The sequence below is a fragment of the Sebastes umbrosus genome, chromosome 17 (assembly GCF_015220745.1).
Source record: "Sebastes umbrosus isolate fSebUmb1 chromosome 17, fSebUmb1.pri, whole genome shotgun sequence".
Classification (NCBI taxonomy): Eukaryota; Metazoa; Chordata; class Actinopteri; order Perciformes; family Sebastidae; genus Sebastes; species Sebastes umbrosus.
Genome location: NC_051285.1, coordinates 24,144,970 through 24,162,231, shown reverse-complemented (window position 1 = coordinate 24,162,231; position 17,262 = coordinate 24,144,970). Strand labels below are relative to the sequence as shown.

General features: G+C 40.5%; 1 protein-coding gene across 1 annotated transcript; it reads right to left on the bottom strand.

Moving 5' to 3' along the window:
* Positions 1-6,328: 6,328 nt before the first annotated feature.
* On the bottom strand, positions 6,329-16,393 carry zbtb21 (zinc finger and BTB domain containing 21). Its single transcript, XM_037748867.1, has 2 exons — positions 16,151-16,393; positions 6,329-12,684 (listed from the first exon to the last, which is right to left on the bottom strand). Exon 2 carries the CDS (start codon positions 12,680-12,682, stop codon positions 9,614-9,616), a length of 3,069 nt encoding a protein of 1,022 aa, XP_037604795.1. The 5' UTR covers positions 12,683-12,684; positions 16,151-16,393; the 3' UTR covers positions 6,329-9,613.
* Between the last annotated feature and the right edge of the window lie 869 nt (positions 16,394-17,262).

Here is a 17,262-nt window from a genome sequence, read left to right as displayed (position 1 = left end):
CAGGTAAACATGTTCTAGTAGAAACATAATATACAAGTACAATGAAAAAAACATGGATTGAAATTTATTTAGAAAAAGCTAGGTAACAGTTTCCACACAGAAATTCTAAGTAGATTTTACAGATGATATTTCAAGTAAACTCTACTTAGAGTTATGAAGTGTTTCTATCAAAGGTAATCAAGTAACCTTTACTAGCAATTTTCTGTCTTTGTTACTACATTTTACTCACTATTGCATAGTAAGTTTACTTAGACTTATTATTGTGTTAGACTGCATTAGCAAGATGGATCTTATAAATTGGTGATAACTAATAGTTGCAACCTAAAGTATACACTCACAGCAATCTCAGCATCAGGTAAAGAAACACATGAAGAGCTGGATTTACCTGAGGTTCACAGAACAGTGCAGGCCATCTGAAGACTGCAGAGCGATGCTCGACAACTTCCAGTCACTGCGTGTTAGTATATATAAGAAATTGCAATTAATATAAAATTGAATAAATTCAAGAAGGATAAATATATTAATGACGTACGATCTGATTATGCAAATGTGATAGTTTATTCGACATCAGCATAAACATTATTTAATGATTTCATGAAAAGCTCTGATCCAGAATCAGGGTAAATAAATGACCGTATTCCAATGATGAAATATAGTCATTTAAATGCTGTTGAAACAACAGTTATATGTAACCTGGTCATTTAATACAAACTTTGACTTTACAACCAAATTTAAGCTGGTTTTGACGTCTTTTGACCTTCAAATTTGACCTTACTGGCATTCATTTAATATGATCATGTTGCAATATTGTTATTAGGCATTTAGTCTCTGTTTGTATGAACCTTTTCATATTAAATGAATGCCAATGATAACAGTGTTTCCTGCTTTAGGCCACAAAACCACAAATATGTCCATTTGGCTACAGAAAATAACAGGAAATTACAAATAAGTGTCTTGCTCAAGGACACATCGACATGTGGCCAGAGGAGCCGGGGATCGAACCACCGACCTTCAGTTTGGTGGATGACCCGCTCTACCATCTGAGCCACAGCCGCCCCAAATCTACCATTTTAACTTATTTCTGAAATTACCTGCTGAGAGAGAGAGAGAGAGAGAGAGAGAAGAGAGAGAGAGAGAGAGAGAGAGAGAAAGAAAGAAAGTAAGAAAGAGAGAAAGAAAGAAAGAGAGAAAGAGAGGAGAGAGAGAGAAAGAAAGAAAGAAAGAAAGAAAGAAAGAAAGAAAGAGAGAGAGAGAAAAACAAACAGACAAACAAACAAATACTAACACTAACATTAACTCTAACACTAACACTAACTTTAACACTAACACTAACACTAACTTTAACACTAACACTAACTCTAACCCAAACAAACAAACAAACAAAAAAACAACAAAACTAACAAACAAACTAACAAACAAACTAAAAAACAAACAAAACCCCAAAAACTCTGGAATCTCCAAGTGTGTCTGTGGGACGCGCCCTAGTTGGGCACTAAACGTCCAACACAGACTTGGGGGCATTAAGCCCAGAGCCCCAGCCTCGCTGTATGGAAGGTGGAAATCAGGGTCTATAGGTAAACTCTGTTTCTGTGGCCAATGATGTCACACATGACATCACGGAACAGAATGTGGAAAGCGGGTCTATGTAACCTAGGTTACAGACGCCAATGACGTCACACATGACATCACGGAACAGAATGTGGAAAGTGGGTCTATAAGCTACAGACGCCAATGACGTCACACATGACATCACGGAACAGAATGTGGAAAGCGGGTCTATGTAACCTAGGTTAGGGACGCCAATGACGTCACACATGACATCACAGAACAGAATGTGGAAAGCGGGTCTATGTAACCAAGGTTACGGACGGCAATGACGTCACACATGACATCACGGAACAGAATGTGGAAAGCGGGTCTATGTAACCTAGGTTACGTACGCCAATGACGTCACACATGACATCACGGAACAGAATGTGGAAAGCGGGTCTATGTAACCTAGGTTACGGATGCCAATGACGTCACACATGACATCACGGAACAGAATGTGGAAAGCGGGTCTATGTAACCTAGGTTACGGACGCCAATGACGTCACACATGACATCACGGAACAGAATGTGGAAAGCGGGTCTATGTAACCTAGTTCACGGACGCCAATGACGTCACACATGACATCACGGAACAGAATGTGGAAAGCGGGTCTATGTAACCTAGTTCACGGACGCCAATGACGTCACACATGACATCACGGAACAGAATGTGGAAAGCGGGTCTATAAGTTACGGACGCCAATGACGTCACACGTGACATCACGGAACAGAATGTGGAAAGCGGGTCTATGTAACCTCAGTTACGGACGCCAATGACGTCACACATGACATCACGGAACAGAATGTGGAAAGCGGGTCTATGTAACCTAGTTCACGGACGCCAATGACGTCACACATGACATCACGGAACAGAATGTGGAAAGCGGGTTTATGTAACCTCAGTTATGGACGCCAATGACGTCACACATGACATCACGGAACAGAATGTGGAAAGCGGGTCTATGTAACCTAGTTCACGGACGCCAATGACGTCACACATGACATCACGGAACAGAATGTGGAAAGCGGGTCTATGTAACCTAGTTCACGGACGCCAATGACGTCACACATGACATCACGGAACAGAATGTGGAAAGCGGGTCTCTGTAACCTCAGTTACGGACGCCAATGACGTCACACATGACATCACGGAACAGAATGTGGAAAGCGGTTCTATGTAACCTAGTTCACGGACGCCAATGACGTCACACATGACATCACGGAACAGAATGTGGAAAGCGGGTCTATGTAACCTAGTTCACGGACGCCAATGACATCACACATGACATCACGGAACAGACTGTGGAAAGCGGATCTATGTAACCTAGGTTACGGACGCCAATGACGTCACACATGACATCACGGAACAGAATGTGGAAAGCGGGTCTATGTAACCTCAGTTACGGACGCCAATGACGTCACACATGACATCACGGAACAGAATGTGGAAAGCGGGTCTATGTAACCTAGTTCACGGACACCAATGACGTCACACATGACATCACGGAACAGAATGTGGAAAGCGGGTCTATGTAACCTAGTTCACGGACGCCAATGACGTCACACATGACATCACGGAACAGAATGTGGAAAGCGGGTCTATGTAACCTCAGTTACGGACGCCAATGACGTCACACATGACATCACGGAACAGAATGTGGAAAGCGGGGTCTATGTAATCAAGGTTACGGACGCCAATGACGTCACACATGACACCATGGAATAGAATGTGGAAAGCGGGTCTATAAGTTACGGACGCTAATGATGTCAAACATGACATCACGGAACAGAATGCGGAAAGCGGGTCTATGTAACCTAGGTTACGGACGCCAATGACGTCACACATGACATCATGGAACAGAATGTGTAAAGCGTGTCTATGTTACCTAGGTTACGGACGCCAATGACGTCACACATGACATCATGGAACATAATGTGGAAAGCGGGTCTATGTAACCTAGGTTACGGACGCCAATGACGTCACACATGACATCACGGAACAGAATGTGGAAAGCGGGTCTATGTAACCTAGGTTACGGACGCCAATGACGTCACACATGACATCACGGAACAGAATGTGGAAAGCGGGTCTATGTAACCCCGGTTACAGACGCCAATGACGTCACACATGACATCACAGAACAGAATGTGGAAAGCGGGTCTATGTAACCTAGTTCACGGACGCCAATGACGTCACACATGACATCACGGAACAGACTGTGGAAAGCGGATCTATGTAACCTAGGTTACGGACGCCAATGACGTCACACATGACATCACGGAATAGAATGTGGAAAGCGGGTCTATGTAACCTAGGTTACGGACGGCAATGACGTCACACATGACATCACGGAACAGAATGTGGAAAGCAGGCTACATGTAACCTCGGTTACGGACGCCAATGACGTCACACATGACATCACGGAATATATCAGGCTCGTTTGAGATGAACTGCGCCTCTTAATTAAATGATGAATTTAGAGATTTTAGTGAGAAGGAGATATCTTTACCTGAAATGACTGAATGTATTAAATGTCTTAAAGAAAACAAGTCCCCAAGTAATGATGGTCTGAGAGGGGAATTTTATAAAACCTTTACTTCTAAACTTTCTTACTAGCAATGTTTAGAGAAAGTGTTCAAAAGTGTGAGCTCTTTACTACATTGAGGCAGGGGGTAATTACATTAATTCCAAAAACAAACAAAGATAGATTAAATATCAAAGATTGTAGACCTATTAGACAACTCTATTGACTGATATTAGTGCAGTAGCTGAGAATCTAAAAATGTTTATTGAAAAGTTGAATCTGATTGAAATTTGGAGGAGAAAATTTCCTGTACTAAATGCTTACACTTGGAGCAATAGAACATCTAGTAGGTAGATTAATGGCTAGTATCCAAAAATATGAATATTGATAATATTTCGGTTGATATTGTTACTACACCATTAACAGACCATAGTGCAGTTTCTATTCATATTCCTTTACATTTCACCAATATAAAAACCTGTAGAGGCTCATACTGGAGGCTTAACAGTTCCCTTCTTAAACATGCAGTAGTGAAAACAGAAATTCAGAATATGATTACTCACTTTTGGTGCAAGGCCCAATCTGAGAAATTATATTGTAGTAATTGGGAATTATTAAAGTTTGAAGTAGCATAATACATGAGAGGATATGGAATTAAGTATTTACTCAAGTACTAATGAGATGTCAGCAGTTCTGACTTTATGCATCATGTAAGCAGCCAGATTACACACAGTATTTAGGTTACAGTAGAGGCAGTATTGAGCACAGCATGGAAATGTAACCTGATGCAACAACTTTATCAATTCATAAAAAAAGACATGTTTGTACTTCAGCTTGTAACCCACAGACAAAATCCTTCGACTGCATGCACTGACGGGCCATTAATTACGTAGTAATGTGAAGAAATTGCCAGGAAATAACAGTAGATTAAAATCAGTAAAATCAATATAATGACAAGTTGTAGTATTATAATGACCTGGAATTACTATTGGATAATTATAGAGTCAAATCAAAGCAAAGACTGCGACTTTATGACAGCTGCTAAATCAGGCCGTGTGGCAAACGGATGCTTTGGATAAAAATATATCAATTTGTTACAGCAATCATTTTTTTTTCAGACAAAAGTAAATGAAAAACGGGTGTAAGGTGATCCACATGTAGGCAGAACAATGTTCAAGTATTGCATTGATACAATTCTGCATGAGTCAAGCTTTACCTATATATCAAACTTTTTGTAATAATGCTACACATCTGGCAAAGTGTGCTGGCTAAAAGCAGAGATGTCATACATGCTGATATTACTAATATCTTGGATGAGGGGGGTTTTCTGTGCTCTCTTGCTGCCTGTGATATTCTAGGACACCCAGGCCATTTCTTTCACCACCTGTAGGAAATAATATTGTGTAGGTAGCCTACTCTATCTTACTACTGCAGGTTAACTGTCACTGCTTCTAGCTGCCATGTTAAAAAGGTCAGCACCACTACAGCATTACTTCTTATTTACCTTAATTCCTCCGATGAACTGTTCAACCATTTACCTGCTGAAAAAGAGCTGTAGAGCATCCAGACCAAAATCTATTTGTAACAAAACAGCAGGCTTAATTACCACGAACCATCAGGTCTGCAGATTGACTTAAAACTAGAATTTTACACCGTTTTGGTCCAGTATTATGGTTTTATCAGTTTATGAACCTGAAAATGAGCATGACATGGGACCTTTAAGTAATAGTGTACCAGGATAAATTCAGAGCTCCAATGTGTCAATTTCAAATCAGACAACATTAAAGGATACATATCATGCTCATTTTGAGGTTCACATTTCTATTTGGGATTTCTAGTGGAACATGTTTACATACTTTAATGTTCAAAAATCACATTACTTTTTCTCATACAGTCTGTCTGAATATACCTGTATTCACCCTCTGTCTGAAACACTCCGTTTTAGCACCTGTCTCTTTAAGCTCCCAAAAAGCCCAGTCTGCTCTGATTGGCTAGTGAGAAGAATTTGGTGCACCTTTGCAAAGGTAGTTCTCAAGCCGTAGGCGATATATTCTAAGGAGCCTGCATGTGACACGAGGGTGAAAGGAGGAGATGTCATGCGTCATCATAGCTTCATATCTCGCTACAAATATAGTTAAATGTTATTTGATTGAGCTTTATATGAGCTGCGGGCCACAGTATAGGTTACTGAATAATTTAAATACCACAAATGGTTGTATATATACTCCATTGTTACTCTTTATTACAGAAATGAAGCACAAAAACTGTAGAAAAACCTAAACACAAAACAGCTGCAAGTTTCCAAAAGCAACAATAATGCAACCAATGCTGATACAAATATTCATTATTGCAGTGAGAGCACAGGAATACTAAAAAGATAAAACTTTTGTTTACTAACAAAATTGGTACAAAATCGAGGATACAAACACTTCCATGTACACAATTCTAATCATTTCTGTGACACTTTCAGAAAGTTTTTATCACAAGAAATTAAGAGCACTATTATCAATACAGAAATTCTCCAAAGAATTTAACATCACAATGCAGCTCGCGTTTCAGAGGAAAACAAATTCCCATAGTTTGTGTGGAGCACTCTTTGAATGCAACATCTCCCAAATCGTAGCAATCGTAATAATTTATGACGAAGGTCTAATCCATCAAGCCAAAGCAGAACTATATACTTGTACAAGAATACAATTGTGAAACAACTGGAATACAATCAACACAACCTTTAATAATAAATCTTTAGGAAGCAGGAACACTTTCTCACCATTCATAGAATAAAAGATTTGCTTTCTCATGCTTCCCTCTTCTTGAAAAGCCTGAGTCATAAATCATCTGAAACTCTATTGTGCTTTCATGTAAAATAATATCGACAAAATATTTTTTAAAGTTGCATAAGGCCATCAAAGCATTGTAAAGCTGGGTTAATTACCACACTGCTGTTGCACCGGGGGGGGTGGACTTTAGTGGATTCAGAAATTGTGACAATGTCTTATATATAACAAATTATATATTTTTCATATTTATTATTTGAGTACAACCATAAATCGCATTACTATACTGCAGTGTGCTTTTTTAAACATTCGTCTGAAAGTTTGAATGATGTTATCTAGTATTTAGGATACTATCAAATCAAACCAGTCCGTTATTTTCACTGACAATTTTAGGGCTTTCCCGAATACAATTTTTTGGGCTTCGAAGGTATTCAAATCTTTGTGGCACAAGAGGCTGACATGTTCTTCTGTCCGGGTGTCTCCATCTTTCCTGTTTCACTGCTGCTGCCACACTACTGTACAGACACGCACCTCAACACACAACAAACAGCGCTATCTGTTTGAGAATAATCATTAATGTTGAACATGAATAATTAATAATGTTGTGGGATTATTCCTTATTTCATGGGCTATTTTGGGATTTATACATTACATACTTATATATATATATATTTTTTTTAAACCAAAGCATTTGAATACTGATTTGTAGTTTGATTACCATGGCAACGGTCAAAGCTTCAAAGCATTCGGGTCAGCCCTAAACAATTTCCCCCCTTTCTTTTAAACTAGTAGGCTAGTCTGAGCACCTTTTACAAACTTGTCTTTTCAGCAACCTTTAGAATGATTTAATAATCATTTCCCTCTGGGTAAAAACACAACTTTCTCAAATGTTATGACTGATGATTGCACTTGTCTCATTCATTTGTATACATGTGAAAATTACTCACCAGGTTAAAAGTTGAAAAGATAAATTAAAGTACTGCATGAAGACTGTAAGCAATTTATCAAGGCTGCATACTGTAATGCAACGGGTGTTTGATGTACAGTTTGTAGGAGTAACATTTTATCATACTGAAGGTCTTATTCAATCAGCCCATTGCACAAAATGACGCAAAGGCAATAAGAAACTCAAATTAGGGCTGCACAATTAATCGGATAATAATCGTGATCATGAATTTGACTTTCCACAAATAAATGAACACGACTGACTGTGATATTGACATTTAAATTGCACGCTCCGCTCATAGAAAACATAAAGCACAAAGTGAAAGTGAAAGCAATTCTCTGGTGAAGGACCAGTCTTGTTTTGATGCAAAGATTTATACATTAGCCGGAATGTAGTCCAACATGGAAGTGAAAGCAGTGCTCTGTTTACCTAACAAAATGATTTTGTCTCTAAAAAATCAATGAATAATCGTGATAAATAATCGTGATCTCAATTTTGAGCAGAAATAATCATGATTATCATTTTAGATATAATCGTGCAGCTCTAACTCAAATGTGAGAGAAATAATGAAAAGGAAAGCTAAATATGTAGAAACTACTGGGCCTGCTTATCATTTATACTTCTGCAGCCTGAAACCTCAGTCAGTGAAAGGATCCAAGCAAACATTTTGGACTATGTCCCCCCTCTAACAGAATCAAACTGTTGAACAAAAGTGCATATTGAAAACATTGTTGAGGCCACCGATATTATCTTAAGGGATGTCACTCACACCAAGAAAAAGATTCTGATACAAAAAGCAAAAAGCACTACTCTGTAATTCAACTCCAAAGCACTTTTTCCACACTGAGAAAACAATGTATAGACGGGTTTCTTGTATACAAACATTACTGTGTGCGTGCGCATTCAGGGGGAAAAAACGCTTTGGCAGCCGGTCACAAGATTGTAGTTTGTACATTCTTGTTGACTATACTAGACCCCTGCAGTCCAACCACCAGATAACATTATCATATGACGTATAAGTATGAGATTTGTTTATTGTTATTACTGAAATATTCCTTAGAGTGTGGGTCGATCACCCTGCTGTTGATCAGTTCATTTTTATCGATCTGTGGACCATGACAGCTCGCCATGACCACACGCTGCTTAACTAATGCTGTGTGACTAGGATGCTTTTGTCACTCAGGCCTGGATCCATAACCTCTTTCTGTTTTACCAAAGGCATGTGATCCCCTCAGAATATTGAACATTTTCAATCAATCTTTTCTGCGGCTGGTTTAGTTTACTGTACAACAACTCCTTGTCATCTCTACTGTGGAGATTGGCTCCGCCAGACATGCCGTGCTTTCTGCCCCCTAGCTGCGCGCGCATCTCTGTGATGACGTTGCACCGAAACCCGTCTATATAGTTGTCACTGTACCTTTAAGTCAAACGTGGTACAGCGGATGTAATGAGGGGCGCAACTCTGTACCTTGTTTTCTCAAAAACACCTAGATAGATAAATACAAGTAGACAACTAAAAGAGGTTTAAAATAGAGAAATGCTCATTTTGAAAGGAACCAGTTATAACCATCTCATCTCACAGAGGAATCTAGCACTTGATTGCACATTCACGTTTACACCTCTAATGAACATGGCCACTTCAATATATATATATATGACATTGGAGGCAAGCAAATAAGCTATACATTCAGAGTCTTCCTTTTGTAGGCTGAGGTGTGTTGATTCTAATATTGATCACTGTCTCTCAAGAGAAATGCACAACTACAACTTGATGCTTACACGTGGCTGTGACTCTGCTCGTGGCTCCAAAGACTAAAGGCCGTCTTGAAGGTCCTGTGACAGAGTTTACACATGTACTGCCTCTTGAACGTCAGGGCAGAGAGAGACGGCGCATGGTAAAAGAGTGTGTCTGATTCCTGAGGGCCACCTGCATTCTCCATGCTGTTCGACCTTGACAGAGGGCTGTGGCTGCTGGATTGCCGTTCTAGTTCGGGCCTCTTCGTCTTGCTTACTGATGAGCTACAGGGCTCTGGGCTGCTGGACTCCTCGGTCATCACTGCAGCGACTGGCGCCGCCTGGGTGGATTTGAGCACAGAGGCCGGCAGGGAGGGACGCTCAGAGTTTTGAGGGGTGGTGGGGGGGGAGGGGGACAGAGACGAGGGGTCTCTGTCGATCTCTTTGGCTCCAGGTTCGTTAGAAGCCGACATGTGGGACTGGAAGTGGCTCCAAAGGCGGAAGTTGGTCCTGAAGGCTTTGTTGCAGATGTGACAGATGAATGGTTTGATGTGGCATAGCAGCTCCTGGTGGCGTTCCAGGTCTTTGCGAGAGCTGAAAAGATTTCCGCATTTCTCGCATGGCCACACACCGGGCTCCTCGGGCCCAGTTTGGGCGGTCTCTGAGTTTTCCATCTCGCTCACAGCCTCCTCTAACGGCTCCTCTTTCACTACAAGCTTGCCATGATGGCTCATGCTCAGGTCCTCAGGCACATAGGACGAGGAATCTTCCGAATCGTACATGGGTGGACCTGGGGAGTCACTGTAAGTGAGGATCTCTCTTGAGCTCCCGGGGGCTAGAGGCTCATCGCTGTAATGCTCCTCTGTGAGCATTTCGGACACCTCTTCGTCGTTCTCTTGCTGCTTCAGGTGAATCTGGTCTTTAACTGTCATCATGTTGTGGTTGTGGACCTCAACCTGGTGGCGCCATATGCTGAAGGAGGACTTGAAGGTCCGCATGCATTCCAGGCACGTCAGTTTCTTGTACTTACAATGTGCCTCGTGGTCCTTCTTGACTGTTGGACTTGAGAACCGGAGGCCACAGTAGGGGCACACGGTCGCATGTCGACAGCCCCTCTCGTGGTCGCCCTGCTCAAAGAGTGAAGACAGCTTCATATTACAAAGCCTACAGGAGTAAACACCAGCATCTGTGTTCTTCTGTTCAACGTCCTCATCCTCTTCCTGGTAGAGGATGCTCTCGTTCGCTGTGTCCTGGTCAGCTTTTTCAGCAGGATGTGTTCTTATATGCTGTCTGTACTGAGACTGGAACACAAATACCTTCCCACAGTAAGGACATATGAAGCTGGGTCTTGATCTCTTCTTGGCGAGCGCGGGAGACTGCAAACCCTGCTTATTCCTCTTTAACTTCCAAAGCAAGGCTTTCTTTATTTCCCTCTCTCGCACAATATCTATCAGCTTCTTTTGAAATTTCTCATCCAGTACAGAGGAGCTGGAGGACGACGCTGGGTTTTGTACTACACCATGCTGAGTTTGGCAGTGAGTCCACACTTTGAAGTTGGTATGGAAGCGCTTGTGGCAGATGTCGCAAGCATACGGCTTTTCGGGGTTGTGATACATATTTACATGACGGTGTAGTCCCGCGCTGGACCTGAAAACCTTTAGACAGTTCCAGCATTTGAAAATCTTGTTGTGAGGTGGCTCCCCGCGGTTTTCGTTGGAGTCGCTGCTGGCACTTTGAGGTACTGTTTCTGACACGTTCTCATCAAGTGAGAAGGTGTGCTCTTTAAATATTTTGTTCTTCTTGAATGGGTACCTTCTGTTGTCTGGTCTGTCCTTTCTTTTCCCATAAGGACTGAAGTCTGGCCTGGAACCTTGGTCGTAATTTGTTTGCAAGTCTTTAAGATTGACCGGCAATGCATCTCCAACTGTGATCCGAATAATGTCCATTGGGTCGCCGAGAGGACTGCTGGGCTCAGCTTTCACACTGTACTCTCTTTCTACCTGAGGTTTTTCATCATACCTGCTGGGGTACTTTGACCTGAGAACCAGGGGAGATGTTCTTTTCGAATTGCCATTGTGAGCAGATGTTTCCGGCCCAGATGCTTTTGAGGCCATTTTAACAACTGAATGCTCACGATTTTGCAGCTCCTTTAGCTCCAGTGTGGGCGAGAAGACCGGAACAGGGCTGTCCATGGACAACGATCTTCGGAGTAGGCTTTTTATGAGCGGCCCGCTCCTGTCAATGGTCTGGCTTGGCTCAGTGGCCTGACCCTGAAAGGGCACTTTGGTGTCATAGTGGGACTCCAACTCTTCATTCTCCTCTTTAGTGTCCAGGTCAGTGCCATGCTGCAGCCTGATGTGCTGCACTTCAGCATCACTGAAAGACACTGATGACGTCAGCTGGGGTCTAACAGATGTGACGTGTGATGGGTTCCCTTTTAATATGGAGGCGTATGGAAAGGTGGGCTTCCTTTCAACAGCTTCTCTCTGCTCAGATGATTTCCTGCTGATGGATTCTGAGTTTCTGACTGATTCATACGAGTTGTGTTCTGATGGAGGCAGAGCTGACTCTCGAGTAGAGTGGGGAGAGGATGATCTCTCTGATGTTTTTCTCTGATAATTCGAGCGAGAGGGATGGGCTGTGTCATTCCGGACCCGACGCACAATGACGCTCCTTGTCTGGACATCATTCTCCTCCCCTTCTGAGAACGAAAGCCTTTTTCTAGACACACAGTAGGATGCATGCGGCCTTGTTGATGCAATGTTGGTGAGGAAAGGGATTCCCAGGCTGTAGCCCATCTCCTGAATGGCTGCCAGGCTGCCTTTGTCCACAAAAAGTGAGGAGGAGTAAATGTAATTCAGAACTATCTCGAAGGCGTCAGGCTCACAGAAGTCCAGGTTTACAACTCTCAGTGAGTCTGCGTCCATCCGTGTGAACAGGGACTGGAAATACTCACTGTTGGCAGCCAGGACACTCTTATGGGCCTGGTACCTCTGGTCCGCCACAACCAGGACTACATCACACATCTGGCCCCGCAGGCGCTGCTCATTCAGGGCCCCTAACACTGAGAGGGCATGGGAGGGATTGCTGTAATGCACTAGACTCTCCATGGCTGAAAGACAAGAAAAGAGGATTACATTTTAACGCAGGAATGTAAATACAAAAGGGAAGTAAATACACTTTCATTTTCATTTCTGATATCACAACTCCCCCACTGTCAGAGATACGTACTCTGTGAATTTCCCTTATGTTACACCAGTATGTGATGCAGCCTTTTATTATAATTAATCCAGTCCAACATGTTGGCATCAAGTATGCCAGTGGTCCTCAAACTGTGGGGCACGCCCCCCTAGTGGGGCGCAGAGGCATGACATTTTACATTAAAGCAATAATTTTTACTATAACTTAATATAATTTACAAGATATCAGCTGCCACCTGATGGTAAATAGAGGCAACAAGAAGCCTTGAAATTTACTGATATGTGGATATATTTCTTTATTTATGATTACTTCTTTTCTTGGCAGTGTCATCTAAGCACCTTGCTTAATAAGTGTGTGGTCTATGTGAAAACAAATAATTGTTTAAAGGCACAGTAATGATACTAATATACTGCATATTATCATTAGTAATGATAATATACAGTATAATAACTGTGACTTAGAGCTGCAGTTGATTAATTTACCAGCAGAAAAATGATTGGCAACTATTTTGATTAATCATTTAAGTGATTTTTCAAGCAAAAATACAGAACATAATCTGGTTCCAGTTTATCATTAGTGAGGATTTTCTGCTTTCTCTGTTTTTATCAATCAAGCAATTGATCAATAAAATAATCGGTAGATTAACTGATAATGAAAATATTCGCTGGTTGTAGGTCTACTGTCAACAGTTACTGACTTTCATTTACCCTATCTTTTTTTTGGTTTGTAAATATTAATGACTTTAATTAACTCAATTGTGATATTACTTATTACTTATTTATCACTGATTAAATTGTATATTATTTCATTAAAAGTGGAAGGCATAACTCCATGTTTCTCGGGAAATCTTTGTTTGTACTGGTTGTTGCACACTATTACAGAAGGACATACACAACAAGTTTATGGGCATTAACATTACATGTTAGGGGTCAGAAGGTATGGGAATGCAGCTCTGTCAAGTCACCCTCAGTGACACAGACAAATGCAGGGAAGTTTAAAAAGACTGCCTTTAAATCACCTCCACTTACAGCATAAACAAATATTTAATATGCTTTTCTGGCGATGTTTCATGCAGCAAATGCCATATGTTTAACACGTGTGACTATTGTTTAGGCCATCATCTACTAACTGAAACTAGATGCATCAGGCCTAAGCTATTTCCTGGGGGAAACCCTGTAGTGGTGACCAGTTTCACAGAAAAACATTCTCCCTCTGTACAGTGGTAAAGTAGACATTGAGAATATTGCTGTTACGCTGCAATGCAAACTAACACATACTGCCACATATATATATACTGTATACTTCTGCTGTATTATTAAGGGAGTAAACCTACTTAAAACCATGTTTAGTTTCCTTGATAGAAATGATGTTGTATTTGCATCTGCATAACAAGGAATCCTTTACCGCCTTATTTTTGATTGATGTTTTATTCAGGCATTTTATGAGAATGTGCAACTCTAAATAAAAATATAGATTACATGATTTTTGACAGTATGATTTTTTTAATCTGAAAAACATGTAGCCCTAACAACATCCACCAACAAGTTAGGGCAGTCTGTACGGAGACACAAAATCACTATGTTGACTGGACACTTAGAGGACAATGCTTAGAGAGTTTTAGTAATAAATTTAACATGAAACCATAAAAGTGAGAGCGGGGACAAAAATAGGATTTTGAAAAGTGAGGGGAACATGGCTCCCCTGCTCCCGGAGGCACAATCAAGATACAACCTTGGAAGTATTCCTTGCTCAATACACCAGCTCTGCAATAAATCACATTTTCATTAAGGTTTTAATTAAGTTTTTGTTGAAGCTCATTTAGAGCAGCGTGGATCAACTTTATGGTCATATTGGAGGCTGTAGCTTGTGGTGCTGTTCGAACCTTCATGGAGGTATAGAGCTGCATTGGTTTAAACTACCTAATAGGCACATGTGCAAAACAACAGGTATTACAGAGCATTAGGTGAAAGGCCTCTATTAGGTGCATTGAAGTTACCATTTCTAAATACAAGAACAATAACATCTTCACCTGCTAAAAGTGCTCCTAAATTCCTCACTAGTAGAGGTCAATTTTCGATAAGATTTAGGGGAACCAAATTATGGAGTAGCTTTTCACATCTATCAATAAACTGTTCATCTGTCAAATGTTTCAAAAGTCGCTTAAAGGGTCATTTAATTGCTGTCTCATTTAATTGCTTTTCCCCCATGGTGTCCATGTATCTGTTTTTATGTTTTTTATTTTTTCCCACTCACAATGTTGTTTGGATACGATTGCCCAGAAGTCTTTATAGATATTTAAATCAATATCTTCCTCACAAACACTAACCATACACTTCCGCGCAACACACACACACACACACACACTCTCTTATCTATTTTTATATATTTACTGTATTGTTATTGTTGTTATTATATATATCTTGTCCTAATTGTTTGTTATCATTATTATGTAGTCATAATGGCGCACTTCACACTTTACACTTTACATCCTATATACCATTTTATAGACACATATGTACATATTACAATTATTTATTGACAGACTGCACACACTATGTTCACCCATTCACTCTGAATATCTTCTATCCATCATTCAATCTTATATCTCTATTATTGTTTTTATAATTTCTGTATACCTTTACCTCTCCTGTGTTTCACTCTGTTTGCTGATGTTGCTGCTTTGACACCTGAATTTCCCTCCGGGGATTAATAAATGTTCATCTTATGTGATCTTAGTCTTAAATTGTGCAAAACAAATAAACAAAAAAATCTTCATATTTAGGTTTTTCCACAATCCTAGTTTAATAAAGCTTTCTTTTTCTATTCTATTCTAACAACACATGTTGCTCCTGCAAGCGTTTATTTTGAAAATGGTGACCGGAAGGCATGTTACTTATTGGCACTTGGCTAAAATAGGCTCATGGACACTGGGGCAAGAAGCTTCATTCATTCATCAACAAACTAGCAACCTCTTCATCGCCTCTTCATCTGAACTAGAGAACAGCAGCGAGGATGTCAGTGTTTCTCTATGAGGAAGTCGAGAGAGAGGCTTTCAGCGTTAGATCACACACACAAGAGACGTGGCTCAATCTCTTCTCATGACACACAACTTCTCCATCTGAAATGCTTACTTCCAGTTTGGGAAAACAGTCACGAGTTTCTCGGCTAAATGGGTGAAAGAAGCGAGGCTACCACCGTGTTAGTTGTTGTCTGTAGCTGCTGCTTCAGGTTTTACAGCAGCACGAGCCCCCTTTAAGAGTTACGTCAGGGAGGAAAAAGGAAAAAAAGCTTCTCCTTTAACAGCTCTACACCTCCACCAATTAATGTTTTTATCCTCCCCGCTAATTCTCTAAGTTCACCAGTCTGTCTACACTTACCCCGGCCGTCGTCAACAAGCTCTTTCCTCCACACAGACGCCACTTTATTCACTGTTGTGTAGTAGATGATTTCTGCGCGCTGGTCGTGATTCCATCCATCTTGAATTTGACGTCATCCCACACCAGGGATGAGGTCATCGCAAAGAACGCTCGTCACGTGCGCTGCGCTCTGATTGGCTGCTTAAAGGACGAGGGGGCGGGACTAACGGACGAGTTGACACTCAAAGCTCATTTAAAGGGACAGGTCATATTTTTTGTATTAGCAGCCTTAAAGTTTCTGTTTCTTGTTTCATGTTTTTTTTTAATTATGGCCAAAGGTTACTAACTGAAGTTACACTCCGTTTTGTAATTGACAGTGCACTGTTCTGTAATTATTTTTGAATATAGTTCAAATTAAGTTTGTAGCTCTATTTAGCTTGGTGTTAAGTCACATGTGTTACAGTAAACTGGCCAAGGGTGGAGACTGGTGATTGTTTATCTGTTTATTTATTATTGTCAATACTGTATATATTGTTCCTATTTTTATATTTACTTCTATTTAAATTGTTCATATTTTGTTTCACTTTTGTTTTTGAAACTAATGTTTCTGAAAGTTCAACGGAGGACTTGACACTCAAAAGCTCATTTAAAGGGACAGGTCATAATTTTTGTATTAGCAGCCCTAAGTTTCTGTTTCTTGTCATTTTTTTATTTGATTTTTTTTTAATTATTGCCAAAGGTTAATTTTTTTATTTTTTTAACAATGTCTTTATTATTTTTTTTTGTTAGACAAACATCAGCATTATTATGAATATATTCAATACAGGATTTACTTTATCAAACATAACATACCCCACCCATCCACTCATTCTCTCTTAACTTTTCCCTTTCTCACAGGGCCAAAATCAATAAACAGCTTCACAGTATCAATCATACAATTAATAATAAATAATAAATAAAATAAAAAGATTTTCAAAAACAAGAGTCCATTCCCTTCTGAGGGTGAGATGATTTCTGCACGCTGGTCGTGATTCCATCCATCTTGAATTTGATGTCATCCCAAACCAGGGATGAGGTCATAGCAAAGAATGCTTGTCACGTGCACTGCGCTCTGATTGGCTGCTCAAAGGACG

Coding starts and splice junctions, on each gene's coding strand:
- zbtb21 (XM_037748867.1), bottom strand. CDS start 12,682: ATGGAGAGTCTAGTGCATTACAGCAATCCCTCCCATGCCCTCTCAGTG.